The following is a 21,409-nucleotide window of genomic DNA, read 5'->3' on the forward strand; positions in this document are numbered from 1 at the left end:
TCACAGTAAACTGAATATTGTTGGGTTTTGAACAGTTTATTTCACAAAACAAGAGCAATTTGCCACCTTTTGCTATTTTGACATATATATTTGAGAAAATAGGATTACTCCATTAATGATAGTAACTGTCATAGTACTGACAGAAATTCAAATATTCTCATTCGTACAGAAACATTTGTTTGAAGCATCTTTAGCCCCTTCATTTACAATGTTTTACTCAAATTTAAAATCGTAAAATCACCCTCAAAAAGTTTTTGCAAATATGAATACAGAATATTGTAAAAATTCACAACCCTCTAAGAGGTGTGGTGGGAAATTCTTTTTCTCTGCTATTTTTGCATTCGTTTGCAATGCTTGCATTTCCTCTCATCCAAAGCTGAGCCGTGCAACGAAAGAGATAACTGCTGCTGGCTGTGACCACAGCACCAGGCGGAGCAGCTGTGCCTGCTCAGGCACAAGTTTGTACGATTGCAGTTAGAAAGAAAACGAACTCCTGTGGTTTCCTAACACTTCTGTGCAGAAGTTCCACCAGGAAATGCAAACTTTTAGTTAAAAACAAAAGAAGCGTAGAAAAACGATTCCCACTGTGACAAACAGTCTTAAATATACAATTTAAGCAAAATATACATTTTTACTTTACATTTGGTCTCATGGTTGGTGTTTAGTTTATTTTATTGTTTTTCTTCATTAATCCAGTTCATCAGTCTGCAGGTATTTCGAACAATCAGAGATCTTCTTCACCTGTGTGGCGCTCAGACTCTCAGAGCACATGGGACATGTTGTCTCAGTTTCCAGCAGCCTGAAACAAAGTTCAATGTACATCTGTGAATACGATGAAAGTTTGGCAGAAAACCATCAAATTGTAGGAACTATACATATTCGCTTCCAGGTGTAGAGTTAGATGACAAGATCGCTGCGCCTCTTATGTTTGTTGGGTGTAAGCATAGACTGTATAAAGGGTGTAAGGCTACGGCCAGAAAACTTTTACCGTAGCTTAGCATAAAGACAGAAAACAGTAGGTCTGATTACCAGCACTGTTTGCAATCAGTTTTATTGTAAGCACTCTTAGCATGTAGCAGCTATAGCAAATACTGTTGCCTTGGACACCTGCAGCACTGCACTGTGGTTGCACTCTTGACAACTTGTTACGTGATCATAATGGACATGTAGTAACTAACCAGAAATAAGCTGCATTAAAAAACAACTGTGTGCTAGTTGTCATATCAACTAACGATCTGTCGCTAGTAGTGATTGTGTCTGGAGATAACTGAAGTTTTTTTTTAAAACTTCCTCCATTGTATGTTGCTTTGCATTGAATTTTAAATGTCAATCAGATTGATGAGACCACAAATCTAAAGAAAAAACAGAAAAAAAAGTCTTCTATCCTTTGAAATTCGAAAATTCAAATAAGCTGGTTTAATAGTGTTGATTGCAACTTCACTTTTATGTGGTCAAAAACAGTCACACTGCAGTGTCTATAATTTGCAAATAATTCAATTCGCTTTTGATGAAAATCTATAACTACATTCAAACACAGTTAGTGCCACTTACAGAATAAACTGTGAGAAGAGAGCAGGGAATTCACAATGAGGACAGATGGACCAGTCTTCTTTCAGCATATGACGACCCTGACGAACAAGAAAATGTAACACGGATAGAATGAAAAAGTACAGACAGATAAAGAGGAATATTATCCAAAAGAAATGCAGCGTATGAGTGGTCATGTGTTTGTACCGTGGCGATGCAGTAAGGAATGTTGTTCTTGCAGGAAATACACAGCAGTTCATTCTGTGGCAGCTGGAAGCCACAGAAGGGACATGGAGTAGTCTCCTCCTCCAGCTCTGATGTGTCAGGACGTCTGTGGTTCAGACATAAACATAGCAAAGACAAAGATTAAGAGGTGATGTAGGATAGAGGGGGAGAAGAAAGTGAGCATGGAACAAGTAAGAACAGATGAGGCAGGAAGTCCATACAGTTTGTGTGAAGAACAACATCCCCATCACTCACCGAACCATAGCCTCAATCTTCTTCCTGTACTTTGTGTCGATATCATTTCGGTACTCTGGTCTCATCAACATGGCAGCGAAGCTGAAGGCAGAGTTCTTGAGTCCAGCACGGTGACATTCGATTACTGCTGACGTCAGAATGGGAACAACATCTACACACACACAAACACTGATGAGACTTCTGTCAAATAAGTTAAAAACTGTAGTAACATTCAGGCCTTATTTAGATCTTTGTTGTGAATTGGACTGTAGATTAGAGCTGGAGGGAGGGTAAATTCTCCATGTTGACTCACGTGCAGGAAACTTGCTGATGGTGTTGCTGACACGAATGAGCAAGCGCGCTCCTTTCAGGTGGTCTCCTCTCTTTACATGGATCTACATTAAAAACAGTTCACAAAGTTAGAAACACTTACCCAGATATACATTAATACAAGTTTTTGGAAAAGAAACTCTATGAAAGCCAAACATGCCTTGTGACATGGCTGATAATGCTGACAGTATATCAGCCGTTCTTCGTAATGCGCCCTGACAGAAGTCATTGAAGTTTGAGCATGAAAGGGATGAAAGTCAAGCAGAGGCATGTGTCAAAAAGGTGTCGGCATGAGGAGGTTTCAGGCTGTTTTTTTACTGTCCTAGAATTCAATTCAATTCAATTCAATTCAATTTTATTTGTATAGCGCATATTTACAACAACAAGTCATCTCATAGCGCTTCACAAAGGCAGAAACAGAAACACCCAAAAATCCAAAACATCTGGATTCCCTATAAGCTTCAGCAGTCCGCAAGCAGTCCACAACAGTGGGAAGGAACCGAAAACCCCCGCAGGGGAAAAAAAACCTCCGACAGAACCAGGCTCAGGGAGGGACGGCCATCTGCCTCGACCGGTTGGGTGGATGTAGGATGAATTATACAATGTAGTTTAAAGAAGCACTTTCTGTCAAGATTACTGGCACCTTTACTGTTGTTCATTATAGAAGATATTACAAGTTTGAACAGTTCATTCATATGTTCTCATCAAGGACATAATCTCCCATTTATTTTACATATACTGTGAGGTCAAATAAAAGTTGAAATGTCCAGGAGGACATTTTTTTTTGTCATTGCTGATATTGAACAGCATTCTTTCCAGATGACACGTGGCTGAGGGGCACATTACTCCATTAATTTGCGAAGTACTGGGATCAAGTAAAAACATCCTGTTCATGCCTGGCATTAACATGTCTTTAATCACAAGTGGCCTGATCTAAGAATGCATCTCCACATGAGTCTGGAGTGACCACTTGTGATCAGATCTCACTTTTCTGCTCTATGCAAATAAACTTGTACATTATTTTCACTTGCAAAGACCAAATGCCAGAGTCATGCACAGGTCCAATTTTGTGAATCTCTATCCGCCCACATCGGCATAGCTCAGTAGAAGTAGCAAATTTGCAATTATCTCCAAGTCAAATCCAGACCTGCCCTGACCTGTGATTACACACACAGGCCACACAGTCATTCACTTTAAAGAGCTTTATTTTTACTCAAACCGTTTGCAGAATGAATAGCTCAATAATTCAAAATACTTAGAGCTGTAAACTTGTGTCTGGATCACCTAAGAGATGGTAATGCCAAGTAAGAGCAGGGCCAAAGGCACAACAGTGGAAGAAAGGCAGACGGGCGCCCTGGTATGCTTCTTCAGAACTGTTCACCAGATAACTTTAGAATACTGTACAGTGGCATAAATGTACCAATATTTTTTGAGAGTTAGCTTCAGAGAAGCAGCATGATGGACATCATCTGGACTGACCTTGACCAGCAGATAGGAGTGGAGGATCATCAGATTGGTGGCCATCTCAGCAGGGATCTTAATCTTCTGAGCCTGCAGCTCTGTGTACATGCTGAACAGCACATCATGGGCGTTACGGTAGTTACCTATAGTAGTAACACACACAAAAAGAAAACACAATTAGTATATGAATGAACTTGTTATGGTGCTTTAAATTGGTACATCAGCATTTGGTTCATGTTTGTGTAATTACGTTTGTACCTGCACACTGCTCCTCTCTGGCGATGATGATGGCAGTGCGAGCAGCTTCCCTGTACTGCTGCAGAGCCATATACAGACGGAACAGGTACTTTGCATCCTGGGAGGAAAAAAGAAACGTCACTCAGGGCTTTTTGTACATACATGAACACAAGTGGTAATACAATAACAGTACTGGGGCTTTTTCATTTTGTGCCTACAATCTGTGAATCAGTGTCTGATTTAAGACAACATATAATGACAGTCAAGAACTGGGGTTGTCTACCTATAGATGTATATCTAAGTGGTTGTGGAAAACAAGTGCTAAGTTTTTTTCTATAAGCTATAGTACAGTATAGTATAATAATATAAATAAGCAGTAAGTTAAAGTTCTGAGAAAAATAAACTCCTCTTAGGCATATTTAATAATGTTTTAACACTTAAAATCTTCGCAAATCTTCAGGATTGTGTGTGTGTGTGGTTTCAGTGCATTAACTCTACAAACACTGTGATCAGATGTTCATGCAAATGTTGCTACATTTTAAACAGAGGATAGAAATGCACAACATCACATTTTTACAACAGAAACTCCCACCAGACAAGAACACAGACAAAAATCTGTTTTAACTTTGTTGTTCTTTATGTAGGAACCCCAATGCTTTGAGTATGAGCTGATTCAGAAAACTGTTTTTAGGAACCTTCAATGCATATGTGTAGAGGCACACTTTACTGACTATAAGCAGATATGATCAAATTGCATTAACAGATCAGTCTTGTTTGACAAATAATGCACATCTTTCAGCTGGACAGTTTAAAATGAGTAAATCTGGCCCTCACTGTTTTACCTCCCTGATAACAGCAGCACTGAACATGTTCTACATCAGTGCTTCAAGGCAGCATTTCAGAGATACTTGCAGGGATGTACTTTACTTACGACATATCTTACTAACTTAATTGGTGATTCTAAATTGTCCGTAGGTGTGAATGTGAGTGTGCTTGGTTGTCTGTCTCTAGGTGTGGCCCTGCGATGGACTGGCGACCTGTCCAGGGTGTCCCCTGCCTTCGCCCTAAGTCGGCTGGGATAGGCTCCAGCCACTCCGCGACCCTAGTGAGGATTAAGCGGTGTATAGAAAATGGATGGATGGATGGATATCTTACTAACGTCTCTGTTATGATGCGAATAGCCACCTGACTTCCTCACAGACAACTTGCCAAAAAACCTAATTCCTGCTAGCTCTCTGCACAGCTGTCAGGCCCATAATTTCTAAAAACACAAGCTTTGTGAATATGTGCCCTCATTTCCAATTTTACACCACCCTTGCAGATTAGAAAATATATTAAAGTATAATGATTATTTAAATTCTGAAATAACAATAATAAAATCATGCAGCTAGAAAAGTCACAATTTCTGAATTAAAGTCAAAACAGCAGGATCCAGTGTTCCAGTGTACATATTACCTTCGGCATACCGTCACTTTCCCCCATCAAGTAATCTATCAGCTGATTGGTCAAAGAGGCATCCTTGGCCTGGCCCACCTGGAACACACATCCAAAAACACACATTCACCTGAATGTCCAGTTTGTTTTGTACTGACAAGCTCAGTTTGACACACACAGCTCTCACCGTCTCAATAGCCATCTCAATTGCCATATTGTCTTCGTTGTTGGGACACTTCAGGAAGTGCTTCAGGGCCTGAGAGATGGCGGGCAGAAACAAAGAGAAAGTGTGAGTTAATTTAAATGATGTCAATGATAAAGTTATTAATGAGTAAATAAATGAATGGTTCTCACTCTGCTGTACTGCCCACACTTCTGAAAGAACTTGCCAGCCTGCAGGTGTTTTTTCTCTCCCTCAAAGTAGAGAGCAATGCTCTGGTAGTCCTCCTGTGTCGCATCAGAGCCTGACGAACACAAATCCCACCAGTCACGAAATTTCAGACATTTTTTACCAAACTTACAGACCATTTAATTAAAATGGCATTGACCGAAAACAGCTCAGGCCACGAGCAAAAAATGTTGCTACTATATGTTTCCTACACACAGACTGACCGATGATGTCTGCATAGACCTCCATCTGTCCATGCTGCTGCGCCAGCTGGAAAGCTTCATCATTGCACTGAGACAGAACCAGGAAGTGGATGGCTGAGCCATAGTCATTCAACCGCAGGAAGAACCTGGAGCACACAGAAAAATGTTAAACATTAATGTCCAAATGAAAAAAACTAACATTAGTTGACAGAAATTTAATCAGCAGCAACTTTGATAATTGATTAATGAATTTCAATTAATTGAATGAATAATCAATAATTAATCCATAGTGACAATACTCAGTTGTTTTCTTTAAAAGAATTTGTTTTGAATGACTGATACTGCAAATGTATCTAGCAGGTACAACTCAGTCTGTGTAGGTCAACATCAGCAGTTGTAAAAGAAGTGATGAGGATGTTCAAGAAATGTTTACGTGAAATGATAGGAATTGGAAATACAAATACTATTGTGCCATTTCCTGGTTGTAGGTGTTGTTCCTGTCAAAATAGCTTCTTTCTTTGAATTGTAATAGACTTCTCTGGTTCATACGTGCAGTAGGTGACAACTGCTGTGATGGATACAACTAAACTACAATTACTGCCATTATTATAATATTATTATTATTATGCCTCCATTAACCACTGAATTTGCAGTTTACATTCATGCCTGTCTAGATTCATACAATATATGTAGTAAAGAGTGTGAAGGAATCTAATAAGTGGGCACACAGGATTATTGTCACCAGTTCAGTGTTCGACCAAATGTGAAATATGGTTTCAATCTTCCCTTCTGTGTCAGGGTCACGGCGTTAAAAAATGGCCTGAAAGGTGTTTTCACAGAACATTATGATATCACAATGAAGCTGAATTTTGATCTTTATATACATATAAAATGTCATCACTTATAAATAATCAATAATTGAAAAGTAATGTTAGAAAAGTGAGCGTTCTGGCTTAGCTTTAAGGCATAGTGACAGTGAGCAGAAACTCCTCACTAGTCTCTAAGCCTTAGCCTGTTTTCGGTTGCCTGTTCGTCTTACCTGGCAACCATCTTTGCTCCATCGATGCTCTGTGTCTCCCTAACGACACGAACAGCATCCTCGGGATTGTTCAAGTGGTCCAGCAGCACACGGATCACGTTGTCCCAGTCTTTCGCACTTTCATAGGCACGTGCTGCGTCCTTATACCTGATGGACACAGTAGACATTAGATCAAATTCTCCTTTAAAGATATAGTCATCTGCAGAGGATACATATACAGAAACTAAGAACCTACTTGCCGTCTGCCTCCTTGGCCTTTGCATACTGGAGGTGAATCTTGGGAGAGGAGACATTTGGGAGCAACTCTCCCACCTTCGCCCTGAACAACATAATACAGAATGGCATTAAGAAGGAGAGAAATTTGTAGATGTGAATGTTGGTGTGTGTTGATATTTGTCTCACCAATTCTTGCAGCGAATGTAGACGGATGCAGCTTTGTCGTAATATTGACCTTTTTCATAGAGCTGAGCGGCTTCAGAGAATTGCTGAAATAAGAAAAAGACGACCACCAAAAAACATTAAACATGCGCAAACATACTGTTAATCATTAATATGGGCATCTACCAAAACACATCATTAACAAAAAGAAAGCAATAAGGCTAAACTCACCTTCATGCTCTCCAGTATGGCTCCACATTCCTTCTTGAGGACTCTGCTTGGGTGCTGAATAGCCTGAGCTGCTCCTCTCCTGATGTCACCCATCCTGATGGACATCCTGGCTACACCTGCCTGGCACGCCTCGTCATGGTCCTGGATCAGCACGGAGAGGGGGAGAATGAAACGGGTGAGAACAGACACTGTAAAGGGAATTACTTTTCTTACATCGCCTCAGACTGGAGCCTTGAATGTATTTCCTGCTAAACTGTGCTGAAAACAACAAAGACAAAGAGGAGAAGCTGAAAGGATCTAAGCCTGATATATAGTAAATCCTCATACCAGACTTGTAAGGATTCTGTGTAAATGTAAACAGAGTGGAAAGGACAACAAACTGTGGTAAGGAGAAAAGACTCTGTGATCTTCAAAATAACAGCCTCTGTATGTGCAATAGCAATTATTATTACGCATTTCACTACAGAAAGAAAAATTAAATCGGAAAGTAAAGAAGCTAAAAGATTGGATTGCACTTACTTTATTATTTTGCGTCATTCCTTTTTCATAGTGTGCCAGTGCATTTACATAATCTCCACTACGAAGAGAGAGAGAGAGGTTTAGTGATATGTAAAAGACCAAGTATACAGAATGGTGTGTATGTGTTATGTGTGTATTCACTTACATAAACTCTAGATGGACAGCATACTCTTTGGATATAAAGGGAATCTGGTCTTCTGCGAGTCTCTTGGCCAACATAAGAGCGCTGTCCCAGTGCAACAGGTCTCTTCTCATCTAATACGCACACACATACACAAATAAAAATGATCTTACACTTACGGTTTTTACAAGTGAAGCCAGAATGAGACGAATGCAGCCAGCCCTCTATTACACAATAATACAAACACACCTCCAGGGCAGCGATAGGGGAGCACGAGGACAGATAAAGGTCTTGAGCCAGGTTGTAGTCACCCAGAAACATAGCCAAATGTCCTGCCAGTAAACTCTTGTCCTCTATACCCTGGAAAGAGCAGAGAAGTGTTATGTCAAATTTGTCAGGACACAGAGACTTATTGTTTGTATTAAGGAGCATGTGTAACAAACTGTGTGTTACCTGGATATCTTGCAGTGACAGGACCATGCCCACATTGCCACTCATGCGGTAGACCTGGATGGCCAACTCAACCTCCATGTGGACCAGACAGGCTTTGCCTAACTCTGCCCAGTCGGCTTTACTGCCTGCAGACTTGCACAGATCCCAGGCCTCATGGAACCTGGACGACAAGATTACATTATTTTGAAATCCTTCATCCTTCTTCTTGCTTGGTTCAGTGGTTCTTTCTCTTGCTGCAAGGTGTGATAGACTGTAAGTGTTAATTATTTATTTATTAGCTCTTTCTGTTATTTACTCCCTTACATTACTTTACTGCTGTATTTAAATGCTAAATTGTGTGAATGTGCTTTTATTTGAAATGTAGATTACTTCACTGACTAGAGTGCAAATTTGAAAGCGTTCTCTAAGACGAATTGGTAGGAGACCAAAAACAAAAACCTTTTCTGTACAGTGCTGAAATCACTGGGAAGGTATGACAGTTCCTTCCCAATGATTTTTTCCACTGCATCATGGTAAATATGTCCAGAGGAAAATTCCAGAAAAATGTAAAGCCTTCATATAAAGAATACTGATCATTTGGGTGTTCCAAATCTTTTATAATATCTAACAGTTTAAAACTGTTTTTATAGTACAGCTGCCTGTGCTAAAAATCAATTAACCCAATTTACTCTTCAACTGGCAAACACATAAAACATGTCAGATCACAGAGATATATGTCGTCAAAGCTGTGTCTACCACAAGCATACATTGTACAGTATTTGCAGCATGGCTAACCTTTTGAGCATAATAGCCTGGGCGAGCTGCTTGCTGAGCTCTGGCACTGAATCTGTGCCACTTGAGCGCTTGAGGAACGAGTGTGTGCTCAAAGACACCTCGCTGGTCTTCCCGCTTGCCGTCTGACAAGTCAGCTCACCGTTGTACAAGAGCAAAGGTTTCTGGGAAAAGGGAAGTGCAGTGCTTCCCACCAACACCACCTGTGGGCCTGAGCAGAGTGACAGAGGAGGAAATTTAATTTAAAAGACTGTATCTGTTTTGTCTCTTCTTTTAGAGGACTACACTTACAGTAGCATTTTAAGTGGACTATAGCCAAGACTGGTGCACTAAAGTTAAATACATATAGGTAGGTAGAAGTGGACTGATCACTTATCATTGATCATATGTGTGATGGTGTGGCATCTCCTTACCATATATGGTTGTTTTATGTAAGGCATAGGTGTAGACCTTGTCATCGTCATAAGCTACAAACACTCCTCTGTCCGCATGCCAGTTGTCCCACAGTATCCCTGTGATGGTAGGAGAGAAGTTGGGGAGCTCGACACAGGAGACTGTTGCCTGAATTAGACAAACATGCACAGACTCATCAAACTCTTGTTAATACCAGTTACATCTATATCTACACTTCTGTGTCCTTTTTCTTTTGAAGCATGTTGTACCTGAGGGTTTTAAAAATAACTTTATAAACTGTACTATGACACATTAGCATAACATAAGGTCATGAGATTTCTTCAGAAGTTGTGCATCATTTATTTGTAGTCTGAACTTTTCTTGTACTGAGGATCCTTTAATTACTACTACTACTACTATAGTGTGGTATCTTAACCATCTTCACCAGTGGAGAGAGACAGGAAATGTGAAGAAGGAGAGAAGGGAAGTGATGTACAGAAAAGGTCTGAGCTGGTCATGAATTGAATCAGGAACCTGCTGTCAATTGTGCCCATGTGTTCTGTACCTAAAACACTCGGCTGTCAGGTAGCCAATATTTAATAGTGTCTATGATTTTTTTTTTAAATCCTACCGTTATGAAATATTGCTGCATCTACCATGATGCCTCAGATTACATTTATAAAGTGTTTGCATATGGGGATGTGTGAGGTAAATTTGTACTGACGTTTGCTGGGGAGAGCAGGAAGCCGCCATTCTTGTCATCAATGAACACCAGTCGTGTGCCATTTAGGTCAGGAAACACTTTCCTCACTCCGACTGAGTGATTGTAGCTGCTCACTGTCTCCCAGTCCTCCACCAAGACACAGACCACATTACCTGACTGAAAAAAAGAGACTACAGTTTCTAGTAGCAGTGCACTGCCACATGAAAAAACTGATCAAATGGTGGGATGGAAGCAGATATGGGAGGAAGGGATCATGAAAAAAGAATAGGTGATAGACTCATTATGGGGAAAACAGAAAGTGGAGGGAAAATGAGGAGAGGTTAGAGGGGACACATTTAAACCACTGTCTGTGTTTGTAACAACTAAAAGAAGACAAAACTGATCATTTATTATTTACAACTCAAAATCCACACTCTCTTAACTGATGATTCTATACAGAACAAATACAGGAGTGCAACATTTGATGCAGAAATTACAACAACCAAGGTCAGATTTCTTGTTACTATGGAGCAGTGTGGCTGACTGACATGAGCATCTGCAGAGTCTTACATCAGTGCTGTAGTAGAGAAAGTCAGCGGTGAGGGCATGGTAAAGTATCCGGCCTTTTCCGTCATCGTCTGGAAAAAGCTTCATCGGCTTCTTCTCCTCGTGGTCTTTGTCTTCAATCTAAAGCACAACACAAACACACAGATTTGTAGTTTATTCATCCTAAGACAGTAAATAGTGAAGCCCGTTTAATGATCATTCATTGGTCAATAAAAAGAGAAACAAAGCACACATTAGATGACTCACTATGTGCAGCTGCACTTTTCCCTCAAACAGCGCTGCTGCGTAGTCTGCGTTGAGGCACATGCTGGCTATTGTCCCCAAATACTCAATGTCCTTCAGCTTTTTAAAACCTGAGTTACACACAAAACATTTCAGTGACAAATAAGTGCAGACATTCATTCACTCAGACGTGACTCAGTTAATTTACACGCAAACACCACATAATATTGTTTCTGAGGTTACAACACACACACACACACACACACACACACACACACACACACACACCAGGTTCTTGGTCTACTAGGGCGTAAAACCAGGCTCTGTTGTTCATCCCCACAGCCACATGGTACGGTCCCACTGCAATAAACGTGGGCTCTACTTCTACTTCTATGGCCACAGGACTCTCCTGAAATCACAGAGCAACAGAGACAGACTGAATATTGAATGTAGACATCAGTATTTACCACTGACAGAAGAAAGACACTGTTGGTTCAGTCTTATATACAGCATGTCCTCTTGTTAATTAGTGAATTTTCTATTATTCGCTTCTTGTCAGGACTACTGCAAGCCTCTTAAACTTTTCTGTTTTGTTGTTATTTGAAGTTTTGTTGTCAGCACACAAATCATCTCAAAAACTGCCTGACAAATTTCAGTTAAATATGATGAAAAGTTAAGTCATAGGCAGAGGAACAACTGACTGACTGACCATTTTGTGTTTGTGACAAAAAGACAAAATTTGTATTGTATTCCATGTCTAGCATAAATTAAACATTATCTACTCTCTGGTCTGTAACACATTTGGATGACCCCTGAGGAAATTACATTATTTCCTGTTTAATACCTCCAGATTTGCCACTTTAAACATCATAGCTCGTACAAACCACTGAGGATGTTTCTCATTACTGCAGAGAATTCTAAAACATTTTCAACCATTAAAATAGATTTAAAAGATAGTGCTGAATTGGTTTGAGTTTTGCGCATTTTTTTTTTGCTGTGCTGTGGTGTTCATTTTCCCTTGTCTAAGACAAATGGGTCTTGTTTGAGAAAACTCTTAAATGTTAGATACCATTGTTATTACTGTGTCTCCGTATGTGTGTGTGTGTGTGTGTGTGTGTGTGTACATTTGTGTATGTGCATATGTGTGTGTCCTCACCCCCTCCACTTGGTTGGAGATGGTGACCTCCAGCAGGGAGGTGAGGTAGGCCAGCCTGGTACTAAAGCTGTCACCCAGGATAGGCAGCTTGGTCAGGAAGACATGGAGTGTCCCTTTCTGTGTGGAAATAGCCAGCAGCTGGCCGTCATCTGTCCAGCTCAGCTGATCCAGACCTGCAGGAGGAGAGATGGAGAAGTGGGCCATGTTTTCAAAATGGCCTATCAAATTAAGCATGGCTGAGAAAGTGGACCGTCTCACCTTTAGTCTCATCATCCAGCTGAACCACATTGCTGATATCTTTGAGATCAGACAGCTCACAGATCTTTATGCTGCAATAAAAGCACAGGTCTAGTTTCTTGACTTTAAAAAAGGTGTGTGCGTGTACCTGTTGTCCTGACAAGAAGCAGCCTTGTTCAGTGCTAATGAAATGGTCACACTGTCGAATCCATCTTTAAACTCATAAGCCTGACAGAGCAAATTTCCTGTCTCCCTGATGATAAACACATCACCGTTGTCTACATCTTTACAAAAACTGTCTGAATAGTGGTGTTTTTTGTTAGAAACCTTGTGTGTACCTGTTGTCCCCACATGAAGCAGCCTTGTTTAGTGCTGGTGAGATGGCCACACTGTTGAGGCTATCTTTGTGGTTGTGAGCCTGATAGAGCTCATGCCCTATCTCCCTGATGTGTGTGGAAATAACCACAAAGTATCCAAGTGAGAAGCCAATGAGGATATACCCATCACCGTACCTGTACAGGGAGAAAGTGGAAGAGAGAGAATTCATTTTAGTACGAATATCTCAGCCATGATGCAGTACCAGTGTTTGGCAGTGTGTGTATGTGTGTGAAGATGTGCAGTACCAGCGGTAGGACACAATGTTCCCATAGCGCTGCTGGAAGGCCAGCTCTATTCGGTTTTCAGGGTCGTTGACATTGAAAAGCACCAGATTCTTCTTGCCTACTGACACACTCACCTAAAGGGTCAAAGATTGCAATAGGATGAACATCTGCCATGACATAACTTTTACATCCTGAATCCCTTATATATCATTGAATTACATTACTAAGAATTCTAACTGAACTGGAAATCCTCGTTCCTCTGCACACTAAAGATCAATCTTTATTTTGCTTTACAATTTATGAACAATTTATATCTGGTTTATATTAAATTAGTTATCACAATGAAGGCCAGTAGTCAACATATATGCATACATATATATATACATACAACATATATGTACTTGAAGAAAACAAACTTACAGTGCTCTCTCCTTGAGCAGACCTTTCATCAGTCTTCATGACCGAAAAATTAATTTCAGCGGGCTCACCACGAAGAGTTGTCTGGGAAAAGATCAGATAAATTAGCTGCATCATTTTATTTGGCTCTTTTTTTTCTCTTATTCTTTTTTATATAACTAGTAATACTGTGCGTTCTGTGCTTTTTCAAAACCACCTCAGTTTGCATCCTTTCACTAATCTCTCATGTACAGTATTACCACTGTAGCTTTAAATGTAGCATTTACTCTCGGTTGCTTGTCATATGAGTGACCTAGAAGCATAAGCGGGTGCACCTGGATGCCACTAACAGTAAAACAACCATAACATAAAAAAAGAAAGAAAAAAAAAAAGAAAAAGAAAAATTATATTCGTGCTGACATACAAAGTGTGCGTATCACTACCTGTCTGATGGTGTCCCCCTCGTGATTGCTGATGCTCAGTGTGTTGTCATCACTTCCCAGAGCCAGGAGATTCTGAGTACTCCAGCACCCACAGGTGATCTTCTTGGTGTGTTTACCTAACATGTGTGAAGTAAAAGGGACAGAAAGTCAATACTACAGAAGAAACTAAAGACTTACAAACCATAAAAAAGTACACATGCAGAGGTGTTGTGTGTGAATTACCCAGCACAGGGATCTTGCGAGAGGTCTGCTGATTGTAGATCAACAGGTTTCCTTTGGCTGTCCCGACTGCCAACAGCGGGCCAGTCTTTGACCACAAGAGGAAGGACATTTGATCCCTGTTTAAACCACAGACACAGCAGCAAGAAATAAACAGGTTTTCAGAAAAGACCAGAAATGTTTGAGCAGCATAGGTTGAAATTATGAATAAACTAACACAGACATCAGTTATTGAGCTAGTAGCAGCATACCTGGATCAGAACCTAATAATTTGCTACCTTCTCTCTTTTTGAAAACATGCTACATGCTTGTCGTACCTCATGCCACTGTCTATCTGGGATGTTTTATTGACACTGGCATCCCAGAGGTAGATGGAACTGGATTTTGCAGCTATCACTGCTAGAATGTCCCCATCCTTATCCCAGTCCATCCCCACACAGCGCCTATGGGATTGAGAGAAAGAAGAGAGAGAAAAGTAACTTACTGTAGGATGCAACAGCAAGTGGTAATCACTTCAACCTCCTTCGTGAGAGAAAACTGGAGCCATTATCATGTTCTCACACTTACCCAGGAAGGCTGAGCTCAGTCCACTTGTGTCCATGTCGATCAAATATTTTCACTGAGTTGTCCTGTCTGTATGATTAGAAATGCAATTCAAATTTCATGTACCATTCTGATGTAAATCTTGAAAAAAGGAAAGCAAAATATTACACAGTATTCTCAAACACAACAGGTTACCCACCCTGCGACAGCAATGTAGTTGCCAAGAGTTTTCTGCCACTTGTAGAGCAGGTTAGAACCCACCCATGCTGTGTCGGCAAGAATGAAAAGACTCTGCAGACAAAAAGATTATTTTTGAAGTCATGTTACAGTCCTTGAACTTGCATCATTTCATTCAGCCACTCTACCAAATATCTATGTCATAATTAATTTTGTGGTTAAGAAGAATACTTCTTAACAGGTGACACAATTTTTTTCCCCCTTTGTGGCTCTGGAGGAGCTTTGTCAAGCCTAAAAAATATTTACATGACTTCATTTGAGTTTGATTTGGAGACTGCAAATATTGAACACAAAGTCTGCACTACAAATGTTATGGGTATTAACATGAGAGTGGATCTAATCAATATTTGTGTCAAGCTCATCTATGGGAAGTTTAGTAACAGGCACTTTTTGGAGTTTTTGAAGGGACTTAAAGTCAGGATAGCTCAGGCACGTCTACATAACTTTTGGCCATGCTTCCCTTTCATTCCTGCCTCATTCATAATTCCTCCAGCAAATAATCATGTTCCTGTGGAAGAATAAGGATCAAGGGACAGATATGTACTGTACAGACACTGCAAAACTCTTTCAGTAAGGAGCTAGACTTCAACACAGTTGAACAGGGGATGGCTGTACATGATTCAAAGATAACTGTTAAAAACTAATTTCATGTTATTTGAAAGCATAGCACATCACTTGAAAAAAATGTATCAAAGACTACAAAAGCGCTCCTCAGTTCAAGTTTTATTGTCTCGCTGGAAAGCAAACATTCATTTTTCATCTTTTTTTCCATCTCTCTGCTCTAATTTTACCATCTTGATTGAAAATCATATAGCTGCTCCCTTCAGTGCATATTAATGAGGTCTGAGTCAGCAGGGTGTATTCTGCTTCAGCATGCCAGGGCACTGTGTGGAACATTTGTGTTACATGGCTAGAATTTCATTTCAGCCCCCTAATTGGTAGAGGCAGTCATCCTTCCATCAAGCTATATGGAACTACAGAAGGATCTTTGCCATCACAGCATTTTCCCCTGACTTTGGTCAATAACGAAACAACAGAGGGGTGTGGATGTTGACTGATTTATTTCAGATGAAAAGAAGGATGCTACAGTCTGCACTATTTAAAGTTCCCTGAGAGTGCTTGTTTTATGAATTGACTCTATTTAAAGAAAACTGAAACTGAATCAAACTTAATCTTCGTGCACATACATCTCTAAGTTTGTAGAGTGCCACTTTAACATATAGTACTCTTGAACTCTCGTGTCCTGTTTGTCACTGTCTTAAACTGCTGTTTAAAATATTTGGTGTTTACAGTAAGCTTAAGTTTGGGCACTTGCTGACATTAATATTTGATTCCAGTCACACACAATTTAGAAGATTATCTGACCAACTCTTTAATCAAGTACTCTTATTAAACGTGTTTTGTTAAAGGCATGACCATCGAAATGTCAAACGGATAAGTGGATGTATAAACACGGACGAAGTACTTCCTCATGAAACAATATTTGTTATCTGCAACAGGTGTCACACAAAATGTATCAGCATGGGTTATTTCCATTTTAATATAGTGACAAATGTTTGATCATTCACATGGTTAAACTGTAATGGCTAAAATTAATTTAGTTACGTACATTTTTTAAACCAAGAACTTACAAAAATATAAGCTGTTAAAAACGACTGATAACAGAAAGCTGCAACAGGGAATATTCGCTTACTATCACAAATAATGCAGGCTACTACTTTGACAGACTGTGTTGTGATTATTCTGGCTATTAACCAGCTAGCCAGACAGGGTTATTTTCAGTTGTCTTTAACGTTGTAACACACACAGTCTTTTTACATAAGTTTACTCAAACTTAGGAAAAAAATGTGTTCAATATCACACCTAGAACAGCAGTTCGTAAGCTGACTTTGCTCAACATAATATCCAACTAAAGAGTGTTTCTGTCTAAATACCTTTACGTTAGCTAACACGGTAGCTCGGTTACCAGGAGCTGCCTAAGTAACGCTACAGTTAGCAAGTAACTAGCTCGTTAGCTGAAGCTCGTTCATGCGATAAAAATCAACACCGGATTTATAAAACCAGAAGTAACGCTGTTGTTTTCAGTTTTTCGGTTGCTACCAACCTTCATCTTGAGGGCATTTGGTTACTTGAACGTTGAATCGATTTTTTTTTCTCTCTCTCTCAAAACATCCTCGACATAAACGGTTCGTGTGTTTCCCACAATGCTTCACTCTGAAGCGTCTACAGAAGCGATGTCATAGCAACAGTCAACAGCCAATCAGCGCCTCCGATACAAAACTGTGCAGAATAATGTCCTCTACTGAAGAATAGTTTTTAAATATGGAATTAGTCTAATTTTCAAGATACGTGACAGGATTCACACTACAAAATGATGGTTAATTCCTGCTAATAGACTCTCCATACAGTAGTGTTACTAGCAGTATTAGAGTTTTAGCTCGAATGGAGACAACTCCAATATTTAACTAATAAGGTCAGAAACTAGAATTTTGATTTTAAAGCATTGTAAGCAAACAACATTTTGAGTTCAGTACACCACCTACAGTAAGGTATATAGCAATAACAGCGTTTACAACTAATAATGGACTTGAGTTTTGATACTATTACAATATAATCTGTTTTTTATTTGCAAGCAAAAATTAGTCCAAAAATCTATTTATTAAGGGGACCATATTTTTAAATATTGTAGAGAGTTTCTTGTCATTAATTCAAGTGATTGTGAGATGCTAGCTGAAATTCCCTTTTCTGAACAGGTGTTTGAAAAGACACTTTAGAGTATTAGATGAGCTTTTTAAAATCCCACAGTGGGGAAATTTGCAGTGTTACAGTAGCAAATGGGATAGTTAAAAATGAACCAGGAATGAAATTAAAAACAAACCAGATACATATATAAGTGCTTCTGATTATGCACAGATTCTTCCATATGTAGAAATTCAGATACTGCACAAATTCCATTGAATGTGTAAAGTAACAATATTGCACAGGAATAGTCTATATGTAGAAAATACTGTTATTTCACACACACACACACACACACACACACACACACACACACATATATATATATATGTATATATGAATGCTTTGGTGTTGCACCAAAGTGAAATAAATCACATGTGAAAATAATAAAATCAAAAGATGGCTGAATTCCATTAAACTGATTCGGTCTTAAAGGTCCTTGTTGTGTCTCAACAACAGACCCATCATTTCTGTTCAACTGTCAGCACCTGACCTTTAAAAGGACCTCATAGTGAATAGTGGTCATGTGTATCTCACATTACCAGGGCTGAAACAGATTGAAAAGCTGAAACAACAGACAATGTTTAAAAGTGGCTCTTTATCTCTGTCACTCTCAAGAAAAGCTGCTCAAAAAACAGCATATAAAGTGAGTGCTAATCTCTGAGTGTGCAGCTGGCTGTGTTTGCTGTGGAGATATGCTGCGATATGCAGACTGTCTAACACAAGCCCAAGCACTGATCTGAGCTCTGCATCTGTCTCTTCACACTGCAATAAACAGAATGACTGTGAATAACAATTTGCAGACATTTATTAGATGCTTTATGTAGTCCAACTCAGCAAATAATGGAAATTATATTTTCTACTGTCAAAGTAACGTCATTTGAAGTTTTAATGACCTCACTGAATTTATGATCCCATCTGGTGCACTTGTTCAAGTGTTGCTTATTAACATCCCGCTGTCTGCAACACAGAGACTACAGATTGATAGAAATTCTCTATAATCTCCACTTTTACACATTGGAAAATTTAGCTGCTGGTATACTAGTTCCATTAAATTTCATAGTGCTGTTTCTTGGTGCTCCCCGTGCAGCGTGGGTTCTCTCCGGGTTCTCCGGCTTCCTCCCACACAGTCCAAAAACATGCTGAGGTTAATTGGTGATTCTAAATTGTCCGTAGGTGTGAATGTGAATGTGCCTGGTTGTCTGTGTCTAACTGTGGCCCTGTGATAGACTGGCGACCTGTCCAGGGTGTCCCCTGCCTTCGCCCTCAGTGAGCTGGGATAAGCACCAGTCCCCCCGCGAACCTAGTGAGGATTAAGCGGTGTATAGATAATGGATGGATGGATGGATGTTTCTTGGTGTATTTGTTGGTAGAGACATGAGAGTCATGACACAAATGCTGGAGAGGCTTTTCTGATGTGAGTTGGCAGAACAAGCAGGAAAAGCAGTAGCAGCAAATGTCACCTGTTTGAGAGCTTGTTTGTTGGCTGCAAGAGGCAGGAGTTGTTCACTGAAGCTTTTTTTTTCCCCCAACAGAAGCTACATCATTGTCTCTTACAAAGCTGCAAGGCATCACTTATATAAAACACACTGCACTTCTTTTAATTCAGAGTCTACAAACTTACGTGAACCAGAATTTTTACTGCTTGTAAAACTGAAAACAAAAACTCTTTCTTGCTTTTTACTTTGCTGCAAAAAACATTTTTTTAAACAATCTAGAACTCCTGCTCCATAGCTTTGAGATATATATATATATATATATATATATAAACTATCTTCTCATGTATTTTTTTTTTTTTACTTTGCTGAACATCCATCCATCCATCCATCCATCCATTTTCTCTCTCCTCCCAGGTGGACATGTTCGGAAAACCTCCAGAAGAAGCCTCCCCGGAGGCATCCGAATCAGATGTCCAAACCACCTCAACTGGCTTCTTTCGACGCGAAGGAGCAGCGGCTCTACTCTTTGCTCCATCCGGATGTCTGAGCACCTCACCCTATCTCTGAGGCTGAGCCCAGCTACCCTGTGGAGGGAGCTCATTGTTTCCGCGATGATGTTTTTTTCCGTCACGACCCAAAGCTTGTGACGACAGGTGAGGGTTGGGACGTAGATGGACTGGTAAATCTCTCTTCGCCACGATGGTCCGATACAGCACCCACATTACTGCTGGTGCCATACCAAGCCGCCTGTCCACCTCGCACTCCATTTTCCTATCACTCGTGAACAAGATCCCGAGATACTTAAACTCCCTCACTTGAGGAAGCAACCCCCCCACCCCCCACCCACCCGGAGGTGGAGGTTTCCGGCAGAGGACCATGGCCCCAGACTTGGAGGTACTGATCTGCATCCCTGCCACTTTGCACTCGGCTACAAACTGCTGCAGTGCATGCTGAAGGTCACAGTCTGATGAAGCCAGCAGTATCATGTCGTCTGCAAAAAGCAGAGACGCGATCCTGAGGTCCCCAAACCGGACACCCTCCTCACTCTGGCTGTGGTTTGAGATCCTGTCCATAAAGACCACAAACAGAATAGAGTACAGGGGCAGCCCTAACGAAGTCCAACATCCACTGGAAACGTGTCTGACTTATTGCCGAGAATCCGGACGCAGCTCGCACTTTGGTTCTACAGGGACCGAATGGTTCTTAGCAGCGAGCCTGGTATCTCATACTCCCTCAGTACCCCCCCACAGAATCCCTCCGGGAACACGGCCATAGGCCTTCTCCAGATCCACAAAACACATGTTGACTGGCAGGTCGAATTCCCATGCCTCCCTCAGCAGCTCCACAAGGGTAAAGAGCTGGTCCACTGTTCCATGACCAGGACGGAATCCGTATTGCTCCTCCTGAATCCGAAGTTCGACAATTGGTCAGAGCCTCCTTTCCAACACCCTAAAGTAAACTTTCCCAGGGACGTGGAGAAGTGTGATACCCTGGTAATTGGAACACACTCTCTGGTCCCCCTTTTTGTTAACGGGAACCACCACCCCAGTTTGCCACTCCACAGGCACTGTACCTGATGCCCACATGACACTGAAGAGACGTATCAGCCACGACAGTACGACAATGTCCAGAGCCTTCAGCATCTCAGGGCGAATCTTGTCCTCACCTGGTGCTTGGCCACCGAAGAGCTACCTCGGCAACCTCTACCATGGATATGGACGCAGAAACCCCCGAGTCTTCAGGCTCATCCCCCTCAATGGAGGAGGTGTTTACCGGGTTCAGGAGTTCCTCAAAGTGCTCCTTCCACTACTTGACAAGATCCCCAGTCTGAGTCAGCAGTTCTCCTCCCTGGCTGTACACCGCCTGGGCGAATCCCTGCCTCCCCTTCTTCGAGGCCGACCTAAAGTCCGTCTCCATAGCCTCCCTTAACTCCTCCCACACCCGAGTTTTAGGGTGTTTAGG

At 40.8% G+C, this 21,409-nt stretch overlaps 1 protein-coding gene across 1 annotated transcript; it reads right to left on the minus strand.

Annotated features, from left to right (window-relative positions):
* Positions 1-20: 20 nt before the first annotated feature.
* Positions 21-17,445, minus strand: wdr19 (WD repeat domain 19). The gene is made up of 36 exons (XM_008278413.1): positions 17,374-17,445; positions 15,232-15,323; positions 15,057-15,122; positions 14,807-14,932; positions 14,493-14,608; positions 14,271-14,386; positions 13,852-13,932; positions 13,453-13,565; positions 13,168-13,341; positions 12,851-12,921; positions 12,593-12,765; positions 11,725-11,845; positions 11,461-11,567; positions 11,218-11,334; positions 10,669-10,824; positions 9,965-10,112; positions 9,555-9,762; positions 8,781-8,940; positions 8,577-8,687; positions 8,352-8,461; positions 8,207-8,264; positions 7,688-7,828; positions 7,481-7,563; positions 7,314-7,397; positions 7,079-7,225; positions 6,061-6,185; positions 5,803-5,912; positions 5,636-5,704; positions 5,470-5,547; positions 4,036-4,132; positions 3,796-3,920; positions 2,300-2,381; positions 2,008-2,158; positions 1,735-1,858; positions 1,552-1,628; positions 21-799 (listed from the first exon to the last, which is right to left on the minus strand). Exons 1-36 carry the CDS (start codon positions 17,377-17,379, stop codon positions 688-690), a joined length of 4,035 nt encoding a protein of 1,344 aa, XP_008276635.1. The 5' UTR covers positions 17,380-17,445; the 3' UTR covers positions 21-687.
* Between the last annotated feature and the right edge of the window lie 3,964 nt (positions 17,446-21,409).

This window comes from Stegastes partitus, unplaced genomic scaffold (genome assembly GCF_000690725.1).
Source record: "Stegastes partitus isolate 25-593 unplaced genomic scaffold, Stegastes_partitus-1.0.2 Scaffold123, whole genome shotgun sequence".
Lineage (NCBI taxonomy): Eukaryota > Metazoa > Chordata > Actinopteri > Pomacentridae > Stegastes > Stegastes partitus.

Excerpts from the sequence above, each read along its gene's own strand:
- wdr19 (XM_008278413.1), bottom strand. Across the intron at positions 7,226-7,313 it reads GCCAAGGAGGCAGACGGCAA|GTATAAGGACGCAGCACGTG; the intron begins GTAGGTTCTTAG and ends TGTGTCCATCAG. Across the intron at positions 1,859-2,007 it reads AAGATTGAGGCTATGGTTCG|ACGTCCTGACACATCAGAGC; the intron begins GTGAGTGATGGG and ends TCTGAACCACAG.